The sequence below is a fragment of the Schistocerca serialis genome, chromosome 4 (genome assembly GCF_023864345.2).
Source record: "Schistocerca serialis cubense isolate TAMUIC-IGC-003099 chromosome 4, iqSchSeri2.2, whole genome shotgun sequence".
Taxonomy (NCBI): domain Eukaryota; kingdom Metazoa; phylum Arthropoda; class Insecta; order Orthoptera; family Acrididae; genus Schistocerca; species Schistocerca serialis.
In genome coordinates, this window is record NC_064641.1 from 486,947,047 (window position 1) to 486,968,971 (window position 21,925).

General features: G+C 38.3%; 1 protein-coding gene across 3 annotated transcripts in view; it reads right to left on the reverse strand.

Annotated features, from left to right (window-relative positions):
* Positions 1-21,925, reverse strand: part of LOC126475196 (phospholipid-transporting ATPase VD) — a 351,647-nt gene that overhangs the window by 81,214 nt on the left and 248,508 nt on the right. For all 3 annotated transcript variants that reach the window (XM_050102846.1, XM_050102845.1, XM_050102848.1), the window contains exons 4-6: positions 21,049-21,241; positions 18,027-18,277; positions 17,578-17,727 (exon numbers count right to left, since the gene is read on the reverse strand). In XM_050102846.1, the coding sequence (XP_049958803.1) occupies positions 17,578-17,727; positions 18,027-18,277; positions 21,049-21,241 (594 nt within the window). The remainder of the gene's footprint in view (positions 1-17,577; positions 17,728-18,026; positions 18,278-21,048; positions 21,242-21,925) is intronic.

Consider the following 21,925-nt stretch of genomic DNA (forward strand, 5'->3'; position numbering starts at 1 on the left):
TAAACTGAAAAAGCAGTTAGTGAAATCACTCAACATTAGTCACTTATACAACAGACTACCATTTGTTGTTGAAAGGTAAATCCCAACTCTTGAAACACAAATCATGCTTGGTAATTACCCCATGATCTTCAGAACAGCTATGCGAAATTAACAAACTATTCATCTCCACCGCAATCTATCTCCCTCACTCAGCTTCAAAGAGACTTTTATTATATGCAGAAGTACATTACTAAATGTAATATCAGCATATACAACACACTGTTCTAAGCCATGGGAGCACATGCTAGTGAGAACTAAATTACAAGTGTCATATTATGAACTTAAGATCAGTTTTTACAGTTTGTATTCCACTGTCATAAAATGTTGTAACGAACTCTGTAATTAGGTACAAGGTATTCATGTTGGTTGGTTGGGGGTGGAGGACAGGGAAAAGGGGGAGGGGGGGGGGAGGAGAGGAGGAAGAGAGGAAGTGTTGCACATTTACCTGTTTAACAATGTAAAAATACTAACACGAGCCTCGTAAACATCTAATCTTTAATGAAATTGTTGCAGCAATAACAGTACTCATAAAAACAAAATTTGAAATCAGCTTTAGCAAAAAATAATCCCAGTTAATCTGTCTCTCGTTCAGATGTGAAGGACATTCCGACTTCAATATCAAAACCTGAAGTGCATTACGAATCCCATGCCACTTTCCTTGACTTTGATATCATCTTCTGAGAATGCCAGCTACACACTTCCGTCCATATTAAACCTACTAACAAACAACAGTACTTACATCCTGAAGTGTGTGTGTGTGTGTGTGTGTGTGTGTGTGTGTGTGTGTGTGTGTGTGCGCGCGCGCGCTCGCTCTAAACTTACTTGATTTTCATAATGCACACACACCACCGCAACTCATCAAAAGGATTCATTAGATTCCTCCTCCTTGCATATCTTGACACTCTGCTGGTCCAGTTCCTCATGATTTTATATTTATATTTGTCTTCATATTTGTTTGAGTTTTTATTATTATTATTATTATTTTTATTTTTAGGTTGCTTCTTTGGCCCACCATTTCCTTTAGTTTCCCAGTCTATTTTTTTCTTTTCTTTTTTTTTTTTTTTTCCCCCGCCCCCTAAGCTACTGGTCTCTAATGGAAGTTACCAAAGTCTCCAACATTTTATATTGTCTGTTTAAGTTTATTATATTCCATTTTTATCTGTTTCCCTTGGCAATTTTCTTTCATTTTAGCTCATGTTTCATCATTACCAATATGTGGGAACTTCCCACATCACATACTAGATACGATCCACAATCTTCAGCATAACTGTTAAACAAATGCCTGAAAGTGAAGTTAATCTGTAACCTCTTACCTTCTGCAAGTGTTTTCTAGGCATATTTTCTCTGCAGGTGATGGTTAAAAAATAAACTCATGATACAAAGTTCATTGCTTTCTGCAAGTTTGGTTTCTCTACCATCTGAATCCAAATTCTCTAAAGACAGCTTCTTATTTCCTTATTAGCAACATTTCCCACTGAGCTTAATAACTTAAGGGATAGTGAAGGCCTTTACAAAACTAAACTATGCCAATTTCTCTTGAAACACTGATTCTAGTCTATTTAGGAGTCTGTGAATGAGATCTCACCAAAGAAATGATCAGCTACACACTTGTATGATTGTCAAACATGAATGTAAGTATTTTATGTGTATCAGTTAATTTTCATTCAGTGACGGAAGAGTGTGCACATGTATCTTTACTGTATATGTACTGTTGACCTGATTGCCCCGTAGTAGGATAATGATGGTGCCTGTTAAACTATTTTGAAAACATCACCACTGAAATGTAAAGAAAACAGTCATTTACTGTTTCATTTGTAATACTGTAATATTTATTTGTAAATCAACTGAGCAGTAAATTATAACTGAGTATGTAAATACATGCAGTCATAACCTTGACACTTCTACATACAGCCCAAGCTCGTCATTGCATGGATCCATGGAAAACAAGTAAACGAGTAAATAATATAAAGATTTGTATCAACCACTATGATATTGTTTTTATTTCCCTTGATTCTTCAAATTACCTCCATTAATAATGCATCTTGCCAGATTATTATACTTCACGTCAAGTTGTTGTCATACGTACGTAGATTACCTTTCTTTTTCCTTTGATTTATTTCCTTCCTTTTACTTTCATTCGAAGACACTAGTTTATAATAATTCTGACTCCTGCAATCTCAGGCTTGTCCTGAGCTTTCCCACTGTATAATATTGTATAATCACCTGCGCTCTATATTCCGTCTAGTTTTTTTCCAAACTTGAAAATGACTTTACACTCCCCCCCTGCCACACTAGTCGACTCCACACAGAGATCAAAGTAGGACTATTTAAGCTTTGGAAAAATTAAGCAAAACACCTTCCATTCAGTTCTGTTGATGTCTGGTATACCTGATCAGATCTTCTATAGAGTGGTTTCCTGTAACCTTCTCCAGCCCATGCCACTGGCCATTTGATCACTGTTCCACCTTCAGGAGCAGTTTCCCATCCTAAGACAAATTGGTGCACTCATCTGTTTGCTCCCTCACCTTCAAGAGACCATTTGGCATTGATGAAAGAGGATCTCCTTATCCCAGAGGATACATTGCCCCTGCATTTCCTAGCCACTTGCTGCACAAACTTTGCCTCCTATGAATAATTAACACATAAATGTCAAATGTCCCAATGTTATGACCCTGAAATATTTCAAAGTGCTCCAGTCCTGAAAGTTCAGCTACTCACATAGGCTCATTGTGGGTTGTAACTATCATATGGCAGCAATAACTTTTACATATTCTAATGAATTAATGTAGAACCAATTTACACTAGAAAAATAATTAGTTCCAATTTTAGCAACCATGTGCAGATACGGCACTGTGAATGCATTAAAGATGAATAGAAATGTTTCCCCGTGTAACTGATAAGGAACGGGATATGGGCAACAAGGTCACGAAAGTGAAAACAGCACTATGTTAATTTAATTATAAACTATCACTTACACAATTTGTTCAATATGGCACCGGAGACCTCAATGAGATCCTATACAGTCAGTGGTACATTTGGAACAAAATACAGCAGTGATTCTGATTATGTATAGCATAGACTGCCCTTGGTAGATTGCCGGAGATATGTGGCACCTGATGCCAATGCACATGTCATACAGTTCCTACAAATTACAGTTAAGATCATATGTGGGTATGGAGAAGGCACCCGAAAGCATCTCAAATGTGTTCCATTGGTTTCAGATCAGGCAAATTTGATGCCCAAGATATCAACATGAGTTCACTATCACATCCCTAAAATCACTGGAGGAAGATTCTGTCCTCGTCATATGGGTAGTTATTAGCTGGAACACGCCAGCACCCTCAGAGAAGACATAAAACATGCAGCCAAATGTCAACAGCACTGAAATTCTAAATTCTGATTGGAATGCATATTTCGAAGATAGGTTGAATGCTGCTGCTGGTGGTGGTGGTGGTGGTGGTGGTGGTGGTGGTGGTGGTGTATTTATATCCATAAAAATATCATAACATCTAGTGAGATTAGTATAGATTCTGAGTGCAAAATAATTTGGATGAAGACAAGAATTAAATATGACTCAAACATGGTCATCAGATGCTTTTATATACCTCCTGCCTCAGCAGCATTAGTGGTGGAACAGACATGGGAAAAACTTGTGTACATCCTAGTCATGTCACAGTTTTAGTGGATATTTTCAACTTGCCCACTATAGATTGGGGGACTCAAATTATGAGAATGATTAGTAGGGACAGAGATCATGTGAAATTGTTCTAAGTGATTTATCCAAAAATTAATATGACTAGTAAAAACAAAGAACTGATTGGTGAAGCGAACTTCTTACACCTGCTTGCAACAAACAGACCCAAACGTTCTGACTCTTTTAGGTGCAGAATACACAAGCCATTATACTAAGGCCATTACAGTATCACTTACACTGGCTGCAAATAGGAATACTAAGAAAGAGAAGAAGATCTTTCTTCTCAGCAAAGAGTGACAAGAAACAGATTTCGGACTACCTGGGCAGTCAGCACGAAAATGTCATCTTCAGCGCTAACAATGTTGAGTATCAATGTAGAAAGTTCAAGAGTATTGTGCAATATGCTTTAGACATGTATGTGTCAAGCAAAGCTGTGAGTGATGTTAAACACCTGCCATGGTTTGACATCCAAGTTAGAAAACTGCTACGAAAGCAAAGAGAGCTTCACTGCAAATTTAAATGTACTCAAAACCCTACAGAAAAACAAAAATTAAATGCTGCCAAAATTAGCATAAGGAGAGCCACACATGAAGAGTTCTATGAATTTGAAAGTAAAATTCTGTCTACTGACTTGACAGAAAATTGTACAAAGTTTTTGTACTAAGTTCAATCATTAAACTGATAAATGTCATCTGTCCAGAAGCTCTGTCAACATAATGACATTAAATGGAAGAAGACACAGAAAAGGCTGATGTACTAAATGTCTTTTTTCAAAACTGTTTCACAGAGGAAGGTCACACCATACTACCTCCTTTAAATCATCACACAAATAACAAAGTGGCTGATATTAAAATAAGTGAGCTTGAGATACAATAACAACTGAAATTACTCAACAGATGGAAGGCCGCTAGTCCTGATGGGATACCAATATGATTCTACATCAAGCATACAAAACAACTTTCCCCCTCTTCTAGCAGCAGTGTATGGTAGATCTTCGGAGGACTGAAGTGTTCTCAACAACTGGAAAAAAGCGCAAGAAATTCACATTTTCAAGGACTGTCCAACAGATGCACAGAACTACAGGCTTACAGAGGGTGTTTGGAAAGTAATGCATCACAATCTTTTTTCGATGTTATTATAGGTCACAGAGCAGTCAGACTGACTGGGAAGGGTGGGGGTGACACTGTGCTTTCCTGAAGTAGGATGCTGAACTGCCTCTATGCTCTTGGAGGGTTAGGACAGCTTCTTCTGTGAACCTCCAAACAGTGCTCACATCGAACTTACGATGGAGAAAACTTTAGAGCATTGCTATGCAAAGAAATCTTGTGTGAAGCTGCCAGAACCTTGGGAAAACTTAAGGAAGTCTTTGGGGATAATTGCCTTTTCAGATAGCAGTCAAACAGGTGGAATAATATGTTTAGCGAAGGTCGGGAGAAATTCGCCTACAAGACCCGCATGGGACACCCATCAACATCCCAAACAGACAACCCTGTGACTCGTGTGAGCCAGTTACTGAATTCAGACTGTTGAATGAGTGTTCACTTCAAGTTGGAAATATTAGACTTGCTCAGTTTTACAAGGCAGTGCTCCAGAGACTGAATGACAAAAGATCACTCGCGTCCGAAAGGAGTTCCGCACATCATGGAAACTACTTCATGACAACACACCAGCTCCCACCACCTTTGTTGTCATGCACTATCATACCTGTACTGCTGTGACATCAGTGCCATAGCCTCCCAACAGTCCTGACCTGATCCCAGCACAATTCTTATTTTTTTCCCCTCCTGGCTGAAAAGAGACCTCAAAGGTAAGCATCTTTAAACGGTGGACAATTTGCAAGCTACATCGAAGGCTTCCCTGAAGGTTATCCCTATTGAGGAGTTCCAGAAAGCACAGAAATCGTGCTGACAAAAATGTACTGATGCAGAGGGGTCATACTTTGCAGAATTTTAAATTGTTGAACATATCCCAGCAATAAATTAAAAGTAAATAAATAAAAAAGATGCGACACACAACTTTCAGGACAAACCCTGGATTTCTGTGATGGTGGACAGTTGCAGAATTTTGGAACATCTTTTATGCTCGTGTCTTATTACATTTCTGGAGGCCAAAAAACTCCTCTGTAGGAAACAACACGGGTTCCTAAAACAACGATCACGTGAAACCCACATCACTCTGTTCATCCATTAGACACAGAAAGCAGCACATACAGGCATCCTGGTAGATGGCATGTTGCTTGACTTGCAGAAGGCATTCAGTATAGTTCCATACGGCCCCCTAATGAACAAAATATGAGTGTATGAAGTATCAGACCAACTGTATGATTACATTGAAGAGTTTCTAGCAAATATAGACAGCATGCATTCTGACTGGAAGGAAGTTTTAAGATGTAAAATTAAGCTTGGTCATTCCAAAGAGGAGTGTGATAGTACTATTACTATCCACAATATGTACAAATTACCTATTAGGTAACATCAGAAGTTGCACGAGGCTTTTCGGGATGATGTTGTTGGATGTAGAAAAGTCTTGATGCCAGAAAATTGTAGCGAAATGCAGGCAGACCGGCAGAGGATTGATGCTTGGTGCATGGAGCAGCAACTGACCCTCAACATAAACAATTGTAACAAACTGTGAATACACAGACAAAAATACCCTTTATTGTATGATTACACAGTTGCAGAACAAGCACTGGCAGCAGTTAGATCCATAAAATATCTTGGAGAATGCATATGGAACGATCTGAAGTGTAATGATCACATAAAATTAATGGTGGGAGTGGCAGATGCCAGACTGAGATTCATTGGAAGAATCCTCATGAAATGTACTCCATCAACAATGGAAGTAGCTTATAGAATACTTGTTCAACGAATACTTTAATATTATCCATCACTACGGGATCTGCACCAGATAGAACTGATAGAGGAAATAGAGAAGACACAAAGAAGAGAAATGCATTTCTTTACAGTTTTATTTAGTATGCACAGAAGTGTCACAGGGATTATCACTGAAGTCCTGGGACAGGAGCTCCAAAGTGGCATTCTGCATCACAGTGTGGTTTATTGTTAAAGTTCCAAGAATGAACATTTGTATAAGGGTCAGCAAATATATTGCTTCCTCCTATGTATATCTTCTGAAAAGACTATGTACATGAAGTTAGGAAGATTTGAGCCCACGTGGAAACTTACTGGTAATTGTTCTTCCCATGAACTATTCGCAACTGAAACAAGAAAGGGGGGGGGAGGAGGAGGGGGAGTAAGATTGGTAGACAAAAGTATCTGCCATCGCACATCACAAGGCGGTTTGCAGAGTATAGATGTATATGTATATAAAGGGACACAGATGGTTGTCAATAATGTTCATGTTGCCATAGTGCTTTGAATTACTATCAGGTGTCCTACAGAAGCCCTGATGAATGTCACCAACAGCATAATTATTGCCTTAACCAGCCTGCAACCATGGCATGATGCACGATTCGAGTAGCCATTCACCTGTATGACACCCTACCTGGACACGACTGTCGACCATGACCTGAGAGCAGCTTCAATAACTCCATCATCACTCACAACTTGAACACATTTCTAGTATAAATTGTGAGAATAATGTTTAGAAAGATAATATTCTATGCAAAATAAATTAGGAATAAAGCTGACCTTATCATCATAAATTGAGAAAAAATTTAACTGCTCTGAATAACTGTATTTATTTGTTTAGTCAATTCAGAAGCCATACAAAACTCTCAATTATATAAATGAGCAGTATCATGAGATACTGCTAAAGTGACAATTTATGTAATTTGCCATTTTCGTAGCTCACACAACTGAATAAAAGAGGAGAAAATTATAAGAACTATGCCTAGAATAGGACAACAGCAACAGCACCACCTTTAGCTCACATCAGCTTTCCATCACTGCATGACTCATGGCAGCATGAAGAGAAGCCAATTGTGTGTTCTCATCCACAGTCAAATTGTGTCAGTCCTTTGAAATATCCTTATTGGACAAGGGTGTCCCTGAATTTACTACCACCAGAACTTAGCCTGTTCAATCATCTCCAGCTGGACCAGTCTGAAGTACCTGCAGATGACAGACACTTAGCAAGTCTTACCCATGTTTGAAGTTGATCTAGCTACTCATAGTTTTTCTCTGGCAGCACACCATGACATAGTACTCGTGTAAAAGTGAGGAAACTATACTGTATTTTAACCTATATGTTCATGGCCAATGGCCACAATTTATGGAGAAATTTAGAATGAATGTTGTAAGAATTCCGCACCGTCAAACATGTTATGTTATTGTGCCTCTCAGGTACTGTGCTAAAACAGCTCCATTAATTTTCAAGTGTAAAACCACTCAATGAAAATAGACAAAACTGTCTGTACACAACATTTGTTAGAAAGCTGTGGTAACATGCAACTGAATCACTGGATGGTATGCACAGACTGCTTAATTCAAACATGGCTCACGGCTGTCTCAGGTTGTCTGTGGGGCTGTGAAAGAAATTCCATTTAATGAAAACATCTTGCTTAGTTACATGCAAACTGAATTTGATGCCAGACCCATATTGCACTTTAAGTTACAGATATGATTGAGATAAGGAATAAACAGGCATGCCACATCAGGATAATTACATAAAAATTATGTGGTTCTGGGTATCCCATCCATAGCCTATAGCACACATTACCCCCTTCATGAAAATGATTTTTTTGTCCTAGGTATGCCCTTTGTAACAGAAAACAGGAATTGAAGAAAGCATATGTGGTTTGTTAGTAGGAAGAGTCATTTTCAGAAGATGGCTTGAATTTTCTTCATACAATGATTCTGGATATCTTTTCAATCATAAATATTCAGCAACACACAAGCATTCACACACAATGAATGGGAACGATACAAATGCGTTGATATGCTTACTTGGAAAGGGTTGGTGAGAGAAGCTGTCTGCTGAAGATTATAAGAGAAAGGAAAAAGAGCTGGTTGGGACATTCATTGAGAAGGAAGTGCTTGCTATCAGATGCTTTGGAAGGACTGGTTAGTGGGAGAAGACTGAGAGGAAGGAGGAGATACAAGATGACAGACAACATAAAGGGAAGAGGAAAATATGTGAACCTGAAGAGGATAGCAGAAGACCGGACAGGCTGGAGAACTACCATGTGAAAACCTGCCTTTTGGCAGAACACATGATGATGATGATGATGATGATGATGATGATGTAATAGCCCTAATGCTTCCCAAATTTTCATGCACTGTTACTTGAAATTGCAGCTGCTCATACACACAGCAAACATGCCTTAAAACCTTACACAACCCAATGAACAAAACTGAGCAAGGAAAAGAAAAAATCCAATGTCTTATTGAAAGAGTTCGTGAATATGTGAATGTATTTGATAATTGAAGATCCAAACTGTCACTTAGATGATGCTGCCACAAACCCATCGGATACATATGGAATGCCCTCAACTAACACATGACTAACCTTAAAGCCCAACTCTGTTTTCCGAGTTACATATTTCTCACCAATTACAGCTGACATAAATATCAACTGACCTGATCCACAGCAGTGATCATAATAATCAGTGCCATAGTAACTCTACACACCTACTACAGTAGTACAAGTTTATATGCCAACTAGCTCTGCAGATGACGAAGAAATTGAAGAAATGTATGATGAAATAAAAGAAATTATTCAGATTGTGAAGGGAGACGAAAATTTAATAGTCATGGGTGACTGGAATTCGAGTGTAGGAAAAGGGAGAGAAGGAAACATAGTAGGTGAATATGGATTGGGGCTAAGAAATGAAAGAGGAAGCCGCCTGGTAGAATTTTGCACAGAGCACAACATAATCATAACTAACACTTGGTTCAAGAATCATGAAAGAAGGTTGTATACATGGAAGAACCCTGGAGATACTAAAAGGTATCAGATAGATTATGTAATAGTAAGACAGAGATTTAGGAACCAGGTTTTAAATTGTAAGACATTTCCAGGGGCAGATGTGGACTCTGACCACAATCTATTGGTTATGACCTGTAGATTAAAACTGAAGAAACTGCAAAAAGGTGGGAATTTAAGGAGATGGGACCTGGATAAACTGAAAGAACCAGAGGTTGTACAGAGATTCAGGGAGAGCATAAGTGAACAATTGACAGGAATGGTGGAAAGAAATACAGTAGAAGAAGAATGGGTAGTTTTGAGGGATGAAGTAGCGAAGGCAGCAGAGGATCAAGTAGGTAAAAAGACGAGGGCTAGTAGAAATCCTTGGGTAACAGAAGAAATATTGAATTTAATTGATGAAAGGAGAAAATATAAAAATGCAGTAAATGAAGCAGGCAAAAAGGAATACAAACGTCTCAAAAATGAGATCGACAGGAAGTGCAAAATGGCTAAGCAGGGATGGCTAGAGGACAAATGTAAGGATGTAGAGGCCTAGGGGTAAGATAGATACTGCCTACAGGAAAATTAGAGAGACCTTTGGAGATAAGAGAACGACTTGTATGAATATCAACAGCTCAGATGGAAACCCAGTTCTAAGCAAAGAAGGGAAAGCAGAAAGGTGGAAGGAGTATATAGAGGGTCTATACAAGGGCGATGTACTTGAGGACAATATTATGGAAATGGAAGAGGATGTAGATGAAGATGAAATGGGAGATGTGATACTGCGTGAAGAGTTTGACAGAACACTGAAAGACCTGAGTCGAAACAAGGCCCCCGGAGTAGACAACATTCCATTGGAACTACTGACAGCCTTGGAAGAGCCAGTCCTGACAAAACTCTACCATCTGGTGAGCAAGATGTATGAAACAAGCGAAATACCCTCAGACTTTAAGAAGAATATAATAATTCCAATCCCAAAGAAAGCTGGTGTTGACAGATGTGAAAATTACCGAACTATCAGTTTAATAAGTCACAGCTGCAAAATACTAACACGAATTCTTTACAGACAAATGGAAAAACTAGTAGAAGCCAACGTCGGGGAAAATCAGTTTGGATTCCGTAGAAACACTGGAACACGTGAGGCAATACTGACCATACGACTTATCTTAGAAGAAAGATTAAGGAAAGGCAAACCTACGTTTCTAGCATTTGTAGACTTAGAGAAAGCTTTTGACAATGTTGACTGGAATACTCTCTTTCAAATTCTAAAGGTGGCAGGGGTAAAATACAGGGAGCGAAAGGCTATTTACAATTTGTACAGAAACCAGATGGCAGTTATAAGAGTTGAGGGACATGAAAGGGAAGCAGTGGTTGGGAAGGGAGTAAGACAGGGTTGTAGCCTCTCCCCGATGTTGTTCAATCTGTATATTGAGCAAGCAGTAAAGGAAACAAAAGAAAAATTCGGAGTAGGTATTAAAATTCATGGAGAAGAAATAAAAACTTTGAGGTTCGCCGATGACATTGTAATTCTGTCAGAGACAGCAAAGGACTTGGAAGAGCAGTTGAATGGAATGGACAGTGTCTTGAAAGGAGGATATAAGATGAACATCAACAAAAGCAAAACGAGGATAATGGAATGTAGTCTAATTAAGTCGAGTGATGCTGAGGGAATTAGATTAGGAAATGAGGCACTTAAAGTAGTAAAGGAGTTTTGCTATTTGGGGAGCAAAATAACTAATGATGGTCGAAGTAGAGAGGATATAAAATGTAGGCTGGCAATAGCAAGTAAAGCGTTTCTGAAGAAGAGAAATTTGTTAACATCCAGTATTGATTTAAGTGTCAGGAAGTCATTTCTGAAAGTATTCGTATGGAGTGTAGCCATGTATGGAAGTGAAACATGGACGATAAATAGTTTGGACAAGAAGAGAATAGAAGCTTTCGAAATGTGGTGCTACAGAAGAATGCTGAAGATTAGATGGGTAGATCACATAACTAATGAGGAAGTATTGAATAGGATTGGGGAGAAGAGAAGTTTGTGGCACAACTTGACCAGAAGAAGGGATCGGTTGGTAGGACATGTTCTGAGGCATCAAGGGATCACCAATTTAGTATTGGAGGGCAGCGTGGAGGGTAAAAATCGTAGAGGGAGACCAAGAGATGAATACACTAAGCAGATTCAGAAGGATGTAGGTTGCAGTAGGTACTGGGAGATGAAAAAGCTTGCACAGGATAGAGTAGCATGGAGAGCTGCATCAAACCAGTCTCAGGACTGAAGACCACAACAACAACAACAGTAACTCTTCAGTTGTCACAGGGATCTGTCATATTTCAATCATAACCTTACTGTTTTGCCACATAAAATGATCATTTCAGTATCCTTTCTGGACTCTGGCATCCAGATTGAGATCGACGCACCAGAGTTGACAATTCATTGCTGTTTGGTTTTGCAACTGCACCAGAGGTGGCATGAACTTTGAATCAGTTGGAAAGACCCTCTTGTTGCACAAGCTTGGAGTAAATTGTGTCATTTCCTTGTCCAGTTGTGTTGATGTTTCAGAATCTTTCGATCACAAACATTAATTCTGTACATAGTTACTCGCTTGCATTTGTTTTTTCTCTTGGTTTGCTGTGTGGCTTTGTTTGTATGCTACTGGTGGTTCTTGGCTTCCAAAATTTTAGATTACTCTTGATTTACACTTTGGAATTTGTGTACTATTTGCACCATCATCCATTCAGTCCTGCAGGCCACTCAGTGTTTCTGAGCGACTCCTAACACTGCCAGATCTGAGTAGTGTATTACTAAAGTATCACCACATGAGTATCATGTGTGAATAAACTCATAATGATGGATTAACAGTTTCTACAGCTTTGGCAACATCAAATAACATTCACGAACAATAGCAAAAACATATGCAGAAGTTGCTGAAGGAAAATGTGGAGCTGATTCGAACCATGAGCATGTATCCACTGGGATAGGAATCTGGGGGGCAGCCTTCACCCCCGCCCCCAGATGTTTTTGTATCTACAAAGATCGGTGAAATGTTTACAAACATGTGTGTGCAAATGTGCCTCTTGAACAAAGTGATATGCACGAGAACAATGGAGAAAAGAATGTATGCTGGTGTCAAAATGTTAAAAAAGCTTTTCTTGGATTATGCAGAATATGCATTTCACCTCATTCAGAGAAAACATAAAGCCTGTATTACGGCAAATAACACCTGATGATGGAGGCATAGGGTCCAAAATGCATTGTGTACTTAATAAAACACAAAAAGTTGTGATTGAAGGCGTTTTTTTAATTCATACTTCTAGTGTACTGAATACAGTCACGTTTGAAGCTGTGAAAGATGGATAAAATTAAAAAGACACTAGTGTAATTCTACATCTGCATCTACATAGATACTCAACACACCACCATATGGTTCTTGGCAGGGGGTACGCTGTACCACTACTTGTCATTTCCTTTCCTATTCCACTCACGAATAGAGCAAAGGAAAAATGGCTGTCTGTATGCCTCCATATTAGCGCTAATTTCTAAGATCTTATCTTCATGAGCCTCATGCGCAATGTATGTTGGTGGCAGTAGAAATTTTCTGCAGTCAACTTCAAATGCCAGTTCTCTAAATTTTCTCAGTAGTGTTTCTCAAAAAGGGCATCACCTTCCCTCCAAGGGTTCCCATTATAGGTCCCAAAGCAACTCCGTAACACTTACATGTTGTACATGTTGTTCGAACCTACTGTTAACAAATCTAGCAGCCTGCTTCTGAATTGCTTTGATGTCTTCCGACAATCTGACCTGGTACAGATCCTAAACATTTGAGCAGTACTCAAGAATAGGTTGCACCAATGTCCTATATGCAGTTTCCTTTACAGGTGATCCACTCTTTCCTAAAATTCTCCCAATAAACTGAAGTCGACAATTTGCCTTCCCTACCACAGTATTCATATGCTCATTCCACCTCTCATTGCTTTGCAACGTTATGCCCAGATATTTAAATGACTTGACTGTATCAAGCAGGACACCAGCAATACTGTTCCCGAACATGACAGGCTTGATTTTCCTAATCATCTGCATTACCTTACGCTCTTCCACATTTAGAGCTAGCTGCCATTCATCACACCAGATGGGAATTTTTTTAAGTCATCTCCTATCTTCCTACAGTCACTCAACTTTCACACCTTACCATACACCACAGCATCATCGGTAAACAACTGCAGATTGCTGTCTACCCTATCAGCCAAGTCATTTATGTATATCCAGAACAGTAGTGGTCCTATCACACTTCCCTACAGCACTCCTGACAATACCCTTGTCTCTGAATAGCACCCACCATCGGGGACAACATACTGGATTTTATTATTTAAGAAGTCTTCGAGCTACTCACATATCCATGAACTTATTCCACATGCTCATACCTTCGTTAACAGCCTGCAATGGGGCACCATGTCAAATGCTTCTGGAAAGCTAGAAATATGGAATCTGCCTTCTGCCCTTCATCCACAGTTCTCAGTATATATGGTGAGAAAAGGCAAGCTGACGAGTGATGCTTTTTAAAACCATGCTGATTCAAGGACATAAGCTTCTCAGTCTCAAGAAAGTTTATTATATTCGAGCTGAGAATATGTTCAAGGATTCTGCAGCAAACAGAAGTTAGGGATATTGGTTTGCAATTCTGCAGGTCCATTTTTTTCACCTTTCTTATATACTGGAGTCACCTGCACTTTTTTTTCCCCTTCGCTTGGGTATTTGGACTGGGAAAGAAATTCACGACAAATGAAAGATAAGTAAGGGGCCAATGCCGCAGAGTGCTCTCTGTAAAATCAAACTGGGAATTCACCCAGAAGTGGTGATTTATTTGCTTTCAAATCCTTTTGTTGCTTCTCTACGCCAGATGTGCTTATTACTATGTCGTCAATATGGGAGTCTGTTAGATGGTCAAATGACGGTATGTTTATGCGATTCTCGTGTGTGAACAATTTCTTGAAGGCAAAATTTGAAACTTCAGCTTTCATTTTAGTATCTTCAACTGCCACATTAGACTGGTCAACAAATGGCTGAATGGAAGCCTTAGACTGATTTGCAATTTTACAAATGACCAAAATTTTCTCAGGTTTCCTGGCAGATCTTTTGCTATGGTGTGATGGTGGTAACTGTTGTATGCTTTGCTCATACATCTTTTCACAGATGCACAAATCTCTACTAACCTTCGCTTGTTGTCGTACTTCAGTAGAATCTGAGGCATTCTGCCAATGCAATGGAATACAGCACCTCACCACCTACTTAGAAGTAGATACCCTTAATGAAGCCGCTTAAATCAGTTTATAAAGACAAGTCGTTTGGTCCACACTGTATATCAGGCAGTTTCCTTTCAGAGTATGCTGATATAATAGCTCCATACTTAGCAGTCACACAAAATTTCTCACTCACAGGAAGACTGCAAAGTTGCTCAAGTCACACCAATACCTAAGACAGGAATCAGGAGTAATCAGCTGAAATACAAACCCATATCACTACCATCAGTCTGCAATAGGATTTTGAGAAATACACTTTGTTTGAAAACTATGAATTACTTCATAGAAAACAAACACAATTAGTTCTTTGTTCATGTAATTAATGCTATCTAGAAGGGATGTCAAATAGATTCCAGAGTTCTATACTTCCATAAGGCTTTTGACACAGTTCCTCACAAGCAGCTTTTAATCAAAGTGCATGTCTATGGTACACTGTTTCAGTTACGTGACTGGGTTCATGATTCCTGTCAAAGTTGTAATTGATGGAAGGTCATCGAGTAAAACAAAACAGATATCTGGTATTCCCCAAGGAAGTGTTACAAGCTCTTTGCTGTTCCTAACCTAAATAAATGATTTAGGAGACAATCTGAGCAGTCCTCTTAGATTATTTGTACATGATGCTTCATTACCATTATGTAAAGTCATTATATGATCAAAATAAATTGCAAAATGATTTAGAAGAGATGGTGTAAAAATTGGCAGTTAACTCTAAATTATGGAAAGTGTCAAGTCCCCCACATGAGCACTACAAAAGAATACACTAAATTAAAATTACACAATTAATCTCACAAATGTACAGCCTGTCAACTGAAATAAATACCTAGGGAATACATTTATGAGCAACTTAAACTGGAAAGAAATTCATAGATAAAGTTGTGGGGAAGGCAAACCAAAATCTGTGTTTTATTGGCAGAACACTTTGAATATGTAGTATCTTCTAAAGAGACTGCCTATATGACACTTGTCTGTCCTCTTCAGAAGTACTGCTGTCTAATGTAGGACCATACCAGATAGGACTGACAGAGGATATCAAAAAATTCAAAGAAAAGTAGCTTGTTTTGTATGATCATGAAAACAAGAATAGAGGGTGTCATGAATATGATATGCAAGTTAGGATGGAAATCTTCTGAAGAAAGGTGTTTTTCCTTGCCGTGAGATCGTTTCATGAAATTTCGATCTGCAACTTTCTCCTCTGAATTCAAAAACATTTTGTTTATGTCAGCCTACACAGGGAAGAATGATCACTGTAATAAAATAGACAAATCAGAACTTGAACGGAAAGATTTAGTTGTTCGTTTTTCCCATGCACTTTTTGAAAGCAGAACAGTAGAAAAATAGTTTGACGGAGGTTTAATGAACCCCACGCATGTAACTGTGAACTGAGGTGCAATCATATAGATGTAGATTTAGATGAACTTACTGCAACCTGTACCGTGAGTCCCAACACCCTCCTACCAGCAGGTTACCACTATGTGGGCTCACAAATTTGACCGGAAGCCTGATTGGACATCAGCAATCATTCTTGGACACATGTGGCTCCAAATGTACCTCACTGAGGCTGAGCAGGAGTGCCTGATCTGTCACCACAACAAATGCAGAAGCCACCCTCATTCTTCAACCCAGCACAGGGGACCTATGGGACCTCCAACCTCACACTATCCACAACCATATTTTTAAGCCTTCCCCACAGAAGGGCAGTGCTCCCGGTTCACCCCCCCCCCCTTTCCACCACAGACAGGGTGTCATTACAACAAGCATACATGCCACCATTAACGGCAGCAGTAGCAGCTGCAGCAGCCAACGATCGAACCAGCACACGACTGCCAACCCAAGAGGGTCAAGTCACTTCTCCCAACATAGCAATAGCCAACAGTCAATGCTGAAATAGCATCAAGTGTACTAGTCAGAAAATGAAAACGATGCCATAGGGATGTTCAACTCCGGAATTTGGATTGCTGCTGGTTCCACTGGCGAAACAGTGGGCAAAACATAGGTCTGGTCATTTTCGACACTATGCACCTATTAAAGTGGGGAGAGATTTGGTACTCTCAGTGGACTTGGTTATTAAGATTAAGCACTGGCTATCCAGGGCAGTGTGGGCTTCACATTAGCTGGCACGACGATCTGGCGGTACAAAAGCAAGGAGGGAAGTGTACACCGTTTTCTCATCGAATTGTGTTGTTGATGCCAAAGTTTTCTGATCACAGACATTATTTTGCATATAATCATTCACTTGTTCTTGGTTTTTCTCTTTGTCTGCTATTGCAGCTTTGTTTGTACACTGGTGATGATTCTTGGGTTCCATTTTTTCCATTTCTCTCTGTTTGTTCTTCTGAATTTCTGCACTGTTTTTGTCACTGACCACTTGTTTTGCATTACTCTCGATTTGCCCTTTCATATTTGTGTTCTGTTTTCATCATCAACCATTCATGGTCACTCAAAAACCTACTCATGCACTCCCCCATCTAGACTGTGTGCTACTAAAATCATATTCATTATGTTATTTCTTAAAAACACACTCTTTAATTATCATCATTAGCATCAGAGAGAGAGAGAGAGAGAGAGAGAGAGAGAGAGAGAGAGAGAGAGAGAGAGAGAGAGAGAGAGAGAGAGAGACCTTAGACCACGTAGCTACCCCGTGTGGCAGTGCTTTTATTTAGAATCATTTATGTGGTAATACTCACTTGGCCCAGCTCTTCTGGTATGTTCAATGCACGACACTCTATCCTTTTGTTAGTTTCTGGGTCATACAAATTGACATCATTGTGAATATGGTACACTTGTATAAGTTTTGCCATTTCTATCGTCACATAAAGTGAGAGTGGTATCATTATCTGGAAGGTACGATAACAGTTATAATAAATGGCATGATCTACTTACACAGAATACATCAACATCAAAAAGACATAACAAGAAATTAGGGGACATTCAAATGACTTAACCACACAGATTCTCAGACAGAATTATGTATGGCTCAACACATTAAATTTTTGTCCACCTTAATGTTCTACAGGAGAAACATTGGTATTTGAATTTATGTACAGGTTCCATAAATAATGCAATAAATACAGATGTATAGCAAAACATCTTGAGAAACCTCACAGATACAGCCAAAAGTGAAAAAAATTATTACCTGCAGGATTATAACAAAAGTCCAGAAACTCAAAATGCCTTCAGTTGTTGAATTCTGCATGCTAGGAATAAATGGTGGCACTGAGATACCATCATACGAAGACAACCACAACTTGCAGCCAGCAGCACCAATTACACATAGGACAATGAGAATAAGAACACACCAAATAATATCCAGATTCATTTGGCGTTCCAAGTTGGAGCGTTTGTACCTAGGCCCTCCATTATTCAACATTGCTTTAGTTTCATGTCCTGAAAAAGAACATTTTTTGCCCTCTGGTAGAATAGTTACAGGCATCAGTACAGTAAGTATAATGTATTAACAGCTTGTAGATCATTGAAACTTTAAATCCAATGTTAACACCAAAATTTCCATAGCTACTTGTACAAGCACTTAGATCTGTGGACTTGTGTACCAGTGTAATAAATTTTCAAAGGTAAAAATTAGCTATCAAAATTTGGGATGAAACATATACAACAGCAAGTCAAGTCAAGAGTTCTTTGAAAATGCCACAAATTTCTTTCCGGAACATTTTCTTCCCTACTAGAGAGTTACATGTTGTTATGTGAGTAATGGACATTGTTTCCAGAACACTATTATTTTGTGGATCAACATCTCCTGATAACCCTGTACTTCAGTTTCCCTGACCACCAGCTACACAGATGGGAAATGACTAGTACTGGTACAGGGTACCCACTGCCACGCACCATACATCCAACATGTTCCAGGTGCCCCACTCCCTCCTAGCCCCCACCTAAATAAATTACAAAACTTAAAACTGTATAAGATTGAATTTGGGATGCGAGGAAGACAAATATTTTCAATGTTGAGAAAAATGGGACACTAACCCTCAACTGCCAAAGGTAGAAATTTAGAATATCCTTATTATTGTACTGAAAACTTTGTGATAAACTGCATCTATGGAAACTAGTTTTGCGAAATTGATGTGCTTCAAAGAGAATTGACTCCCTCATTGACATTACAGCCCAACCTCTCAAATACTTTAATATGACTGTAGATCTTTTACCAATCACACCAAACAAATGAAAACAAATATTATCAGAAAAATCACATGCAATATCTGTTATCTGAAAGGACTTTTGTAGGATTATAAATTAATGGTGAATTTTGGAGAATTTAGTAAACTGGGACCTGACATTTCAAGATTAACTTTTTTTTACCTACTGCACTGCACTGCATTCTCTCTCATATCATCAATGTACTTTGTCGAAGTAACAAAAGCAACATGTGTGTCTTTAGTCACCACACTGCATATGACATTTGAAGATAAGACAGAAAGTAATGAAAGTAATTCAGCACTTCAATAAAAAATACCACAATATGATGAAATGCTACAAATAGCATTATCGGTCCATGCACGACAGTGCACCTACCAATATGTTCCAAAAACCACAAGTAAAAACACAAGTCATATCTCAGGTTCTGCTTATCACAGGGATAAAGCGCCAATTGGTTTGGATAGTCCATGGTCTAATGATCTGTTGGAAGAATGGGCATACTGCAGCTATCCTACAGTACAGGGTCACAATTTAAACACTACACGCTTCCTCCAGATCAGGTAAATTGAGCAAATCAGTTGGTTCTGTTGCGTTAGTTGTAGTCAATGGTGCACCTTATGCTGCTTATGAAGTACCATTTGTCCATCAGCAGTTCTTGAGAAAACCTGAGACCATGATTTTTGAGCATGGAAAGTGCCATTGTGAAGAATGCCACATTTTTACTATATGTTACTAACATGATGTTCTCGAGGAACCTTGAAACTACTCAGTATCATTATCTGCTATAGGGATCCAGAGGTTTAAAGTTACCATACTTATGCAAATAATATCCAGTCTCAGATGTAAATGCAGTTTTAACTAATGTAGAGAACACATAGCAAGGGTTCTAGAGTCATCACAAGGGTTTTGAGGTTATCACAAGGATTCTGACATCAACGAACTACATTTTTAGTCAGCATTTTTTCCATCAATAAATGCTAATGATGTACTGTCTTTGTGTAATGCACACTTCAAACGTATGTATAAATATGCCCAAAAAGTTACTGCGGTGATAAAAAATTGATTGAAAAGTTGATTAAAAAGTTTCTTAACATAACTGAAAAGAACTTAAAATGACTCCCAAAAATGATGTAAAACTGGGAAGTCTGCAAATTAAATTTAAAAAACCATATTTTTACAAATCATAAGCTGGGTGTTTTCAATGAATTGAGAGCAATGAGCAACTTGTCCTGAAAAAATGTAAATCAAACGACTTCGAAACTTCACTGTCCTACAGTATCTGTTTCATGTAAGCAGCATGCCCCGCCGTAAAAGGGAAAAGATGGGAAGTATCTTTAAAATGCTATTGTTGGAGAACAAAAAGGAAACTATGTTCCTCTTTAAAAGAGCAACAGGAAAGTGGTTTACAATGGCCAAGGCTAATTAAGTAATTTGAACATCTACCACTTTGTTTTTCAAATTTGAATTTAATAAAATCCAAATATTGATTCTGAAACTAAATTAAAATATATTTTTAAACATTTCAAAAGTGTTTCAATTTCTATTTTGAGATTACTCAGTCTCATCACTCAAAATTATATTTGATCATTAGTCATTGTTAGCCATTGTTATAGAACTTCAAAAGCTTGATTATTTCTCTTAATTTCATTATGTACTCAAAGTTCATACTCTGAAAGATGATGACACAGAATTAAAAATACACATATTTGTACTTTGTAAAGCAACATATCAATAAGCTTTCACTAACATAGAATCGGTAGGGATGTATAAACAAACAACAACATAAACAACATAATGTTACCTTTTCTTTTAGAAGAGGAAGTTATGTTGAATTCTGTTCTCATATTTGTACTTTGAGTTATGTGTGGAAATAGTGGTTATTTAAATATAGATAAAATTACATTAAAAACAAAAAGTACAAACTGTAATTTTGCATAAAACATGAACAATACTTTACAAAAATCTACATCAATCTAATTTCTTTTCCAATATAAACTTATTACCTGCATAGACAACGATTCCCTCCACAAAATCTGTGTTTTTCACCATGCAGTCCCTCAAAAGAAGATTATCTGTGCTTACTGGTACTCTTTCACCATCTGGATGCACAATTGAACCATGAAAGCGATAGATCTTTGTTGTTGGCCCATCAACTTCCACCACTGATCGGAATTTACATGGTTCAAATATATCTTGCTAAAATCATGAATAATACGCAGTAATCAGCATTTTCGTTCATGTCATATATGAAAATAGCAGCTGTATGACTGAGACACAATGATCTTCAGTTCTATGGTAAATTCATAAAACAGAGTTTTATAATATTATAACTAAGTCATAATTGTTCGTTAAAATTAATCTTTTAGTTGAAATTCATGAACTCAATGTTTCTATTATTTTTATTAATTTAAATTCACATTGTACAGTTGGCTGGATGCCCCAGAGTATAAATTCAGTAGCCTACTTGAAAAGGTTTTCTTTTTTCACAAACTCTGGCACCTATCCTTCACAAAGTGTAGATTTTGTCTAAATAGTATCTGTCCACCGTAGGGAACTATGATCAGTGTGTTGAATTTCAGTGCCATGCTTGGCTTCTTGATAAGGATGTGAGAGAAGGGAGAGGATGAAATTTGGTGCCAATACATATCCTACTCCTCTTAAATCACACAAAGGTCACTATCGAGCTTAACATATCCATACGGCAGGTAAATTATCATGAACAGTCTGATATGCACTCACTTCTTGAAACACCATGAATAGGCTTAGGGATTTAACTCCAGATACTGGCATAAGTTTGGTGATCACAAACTTTACATCACCATCTCTCCTCTCTTTAGAAAAACCATGAAGGTTGTTGAAATTTTCTTCCACCACCACAAT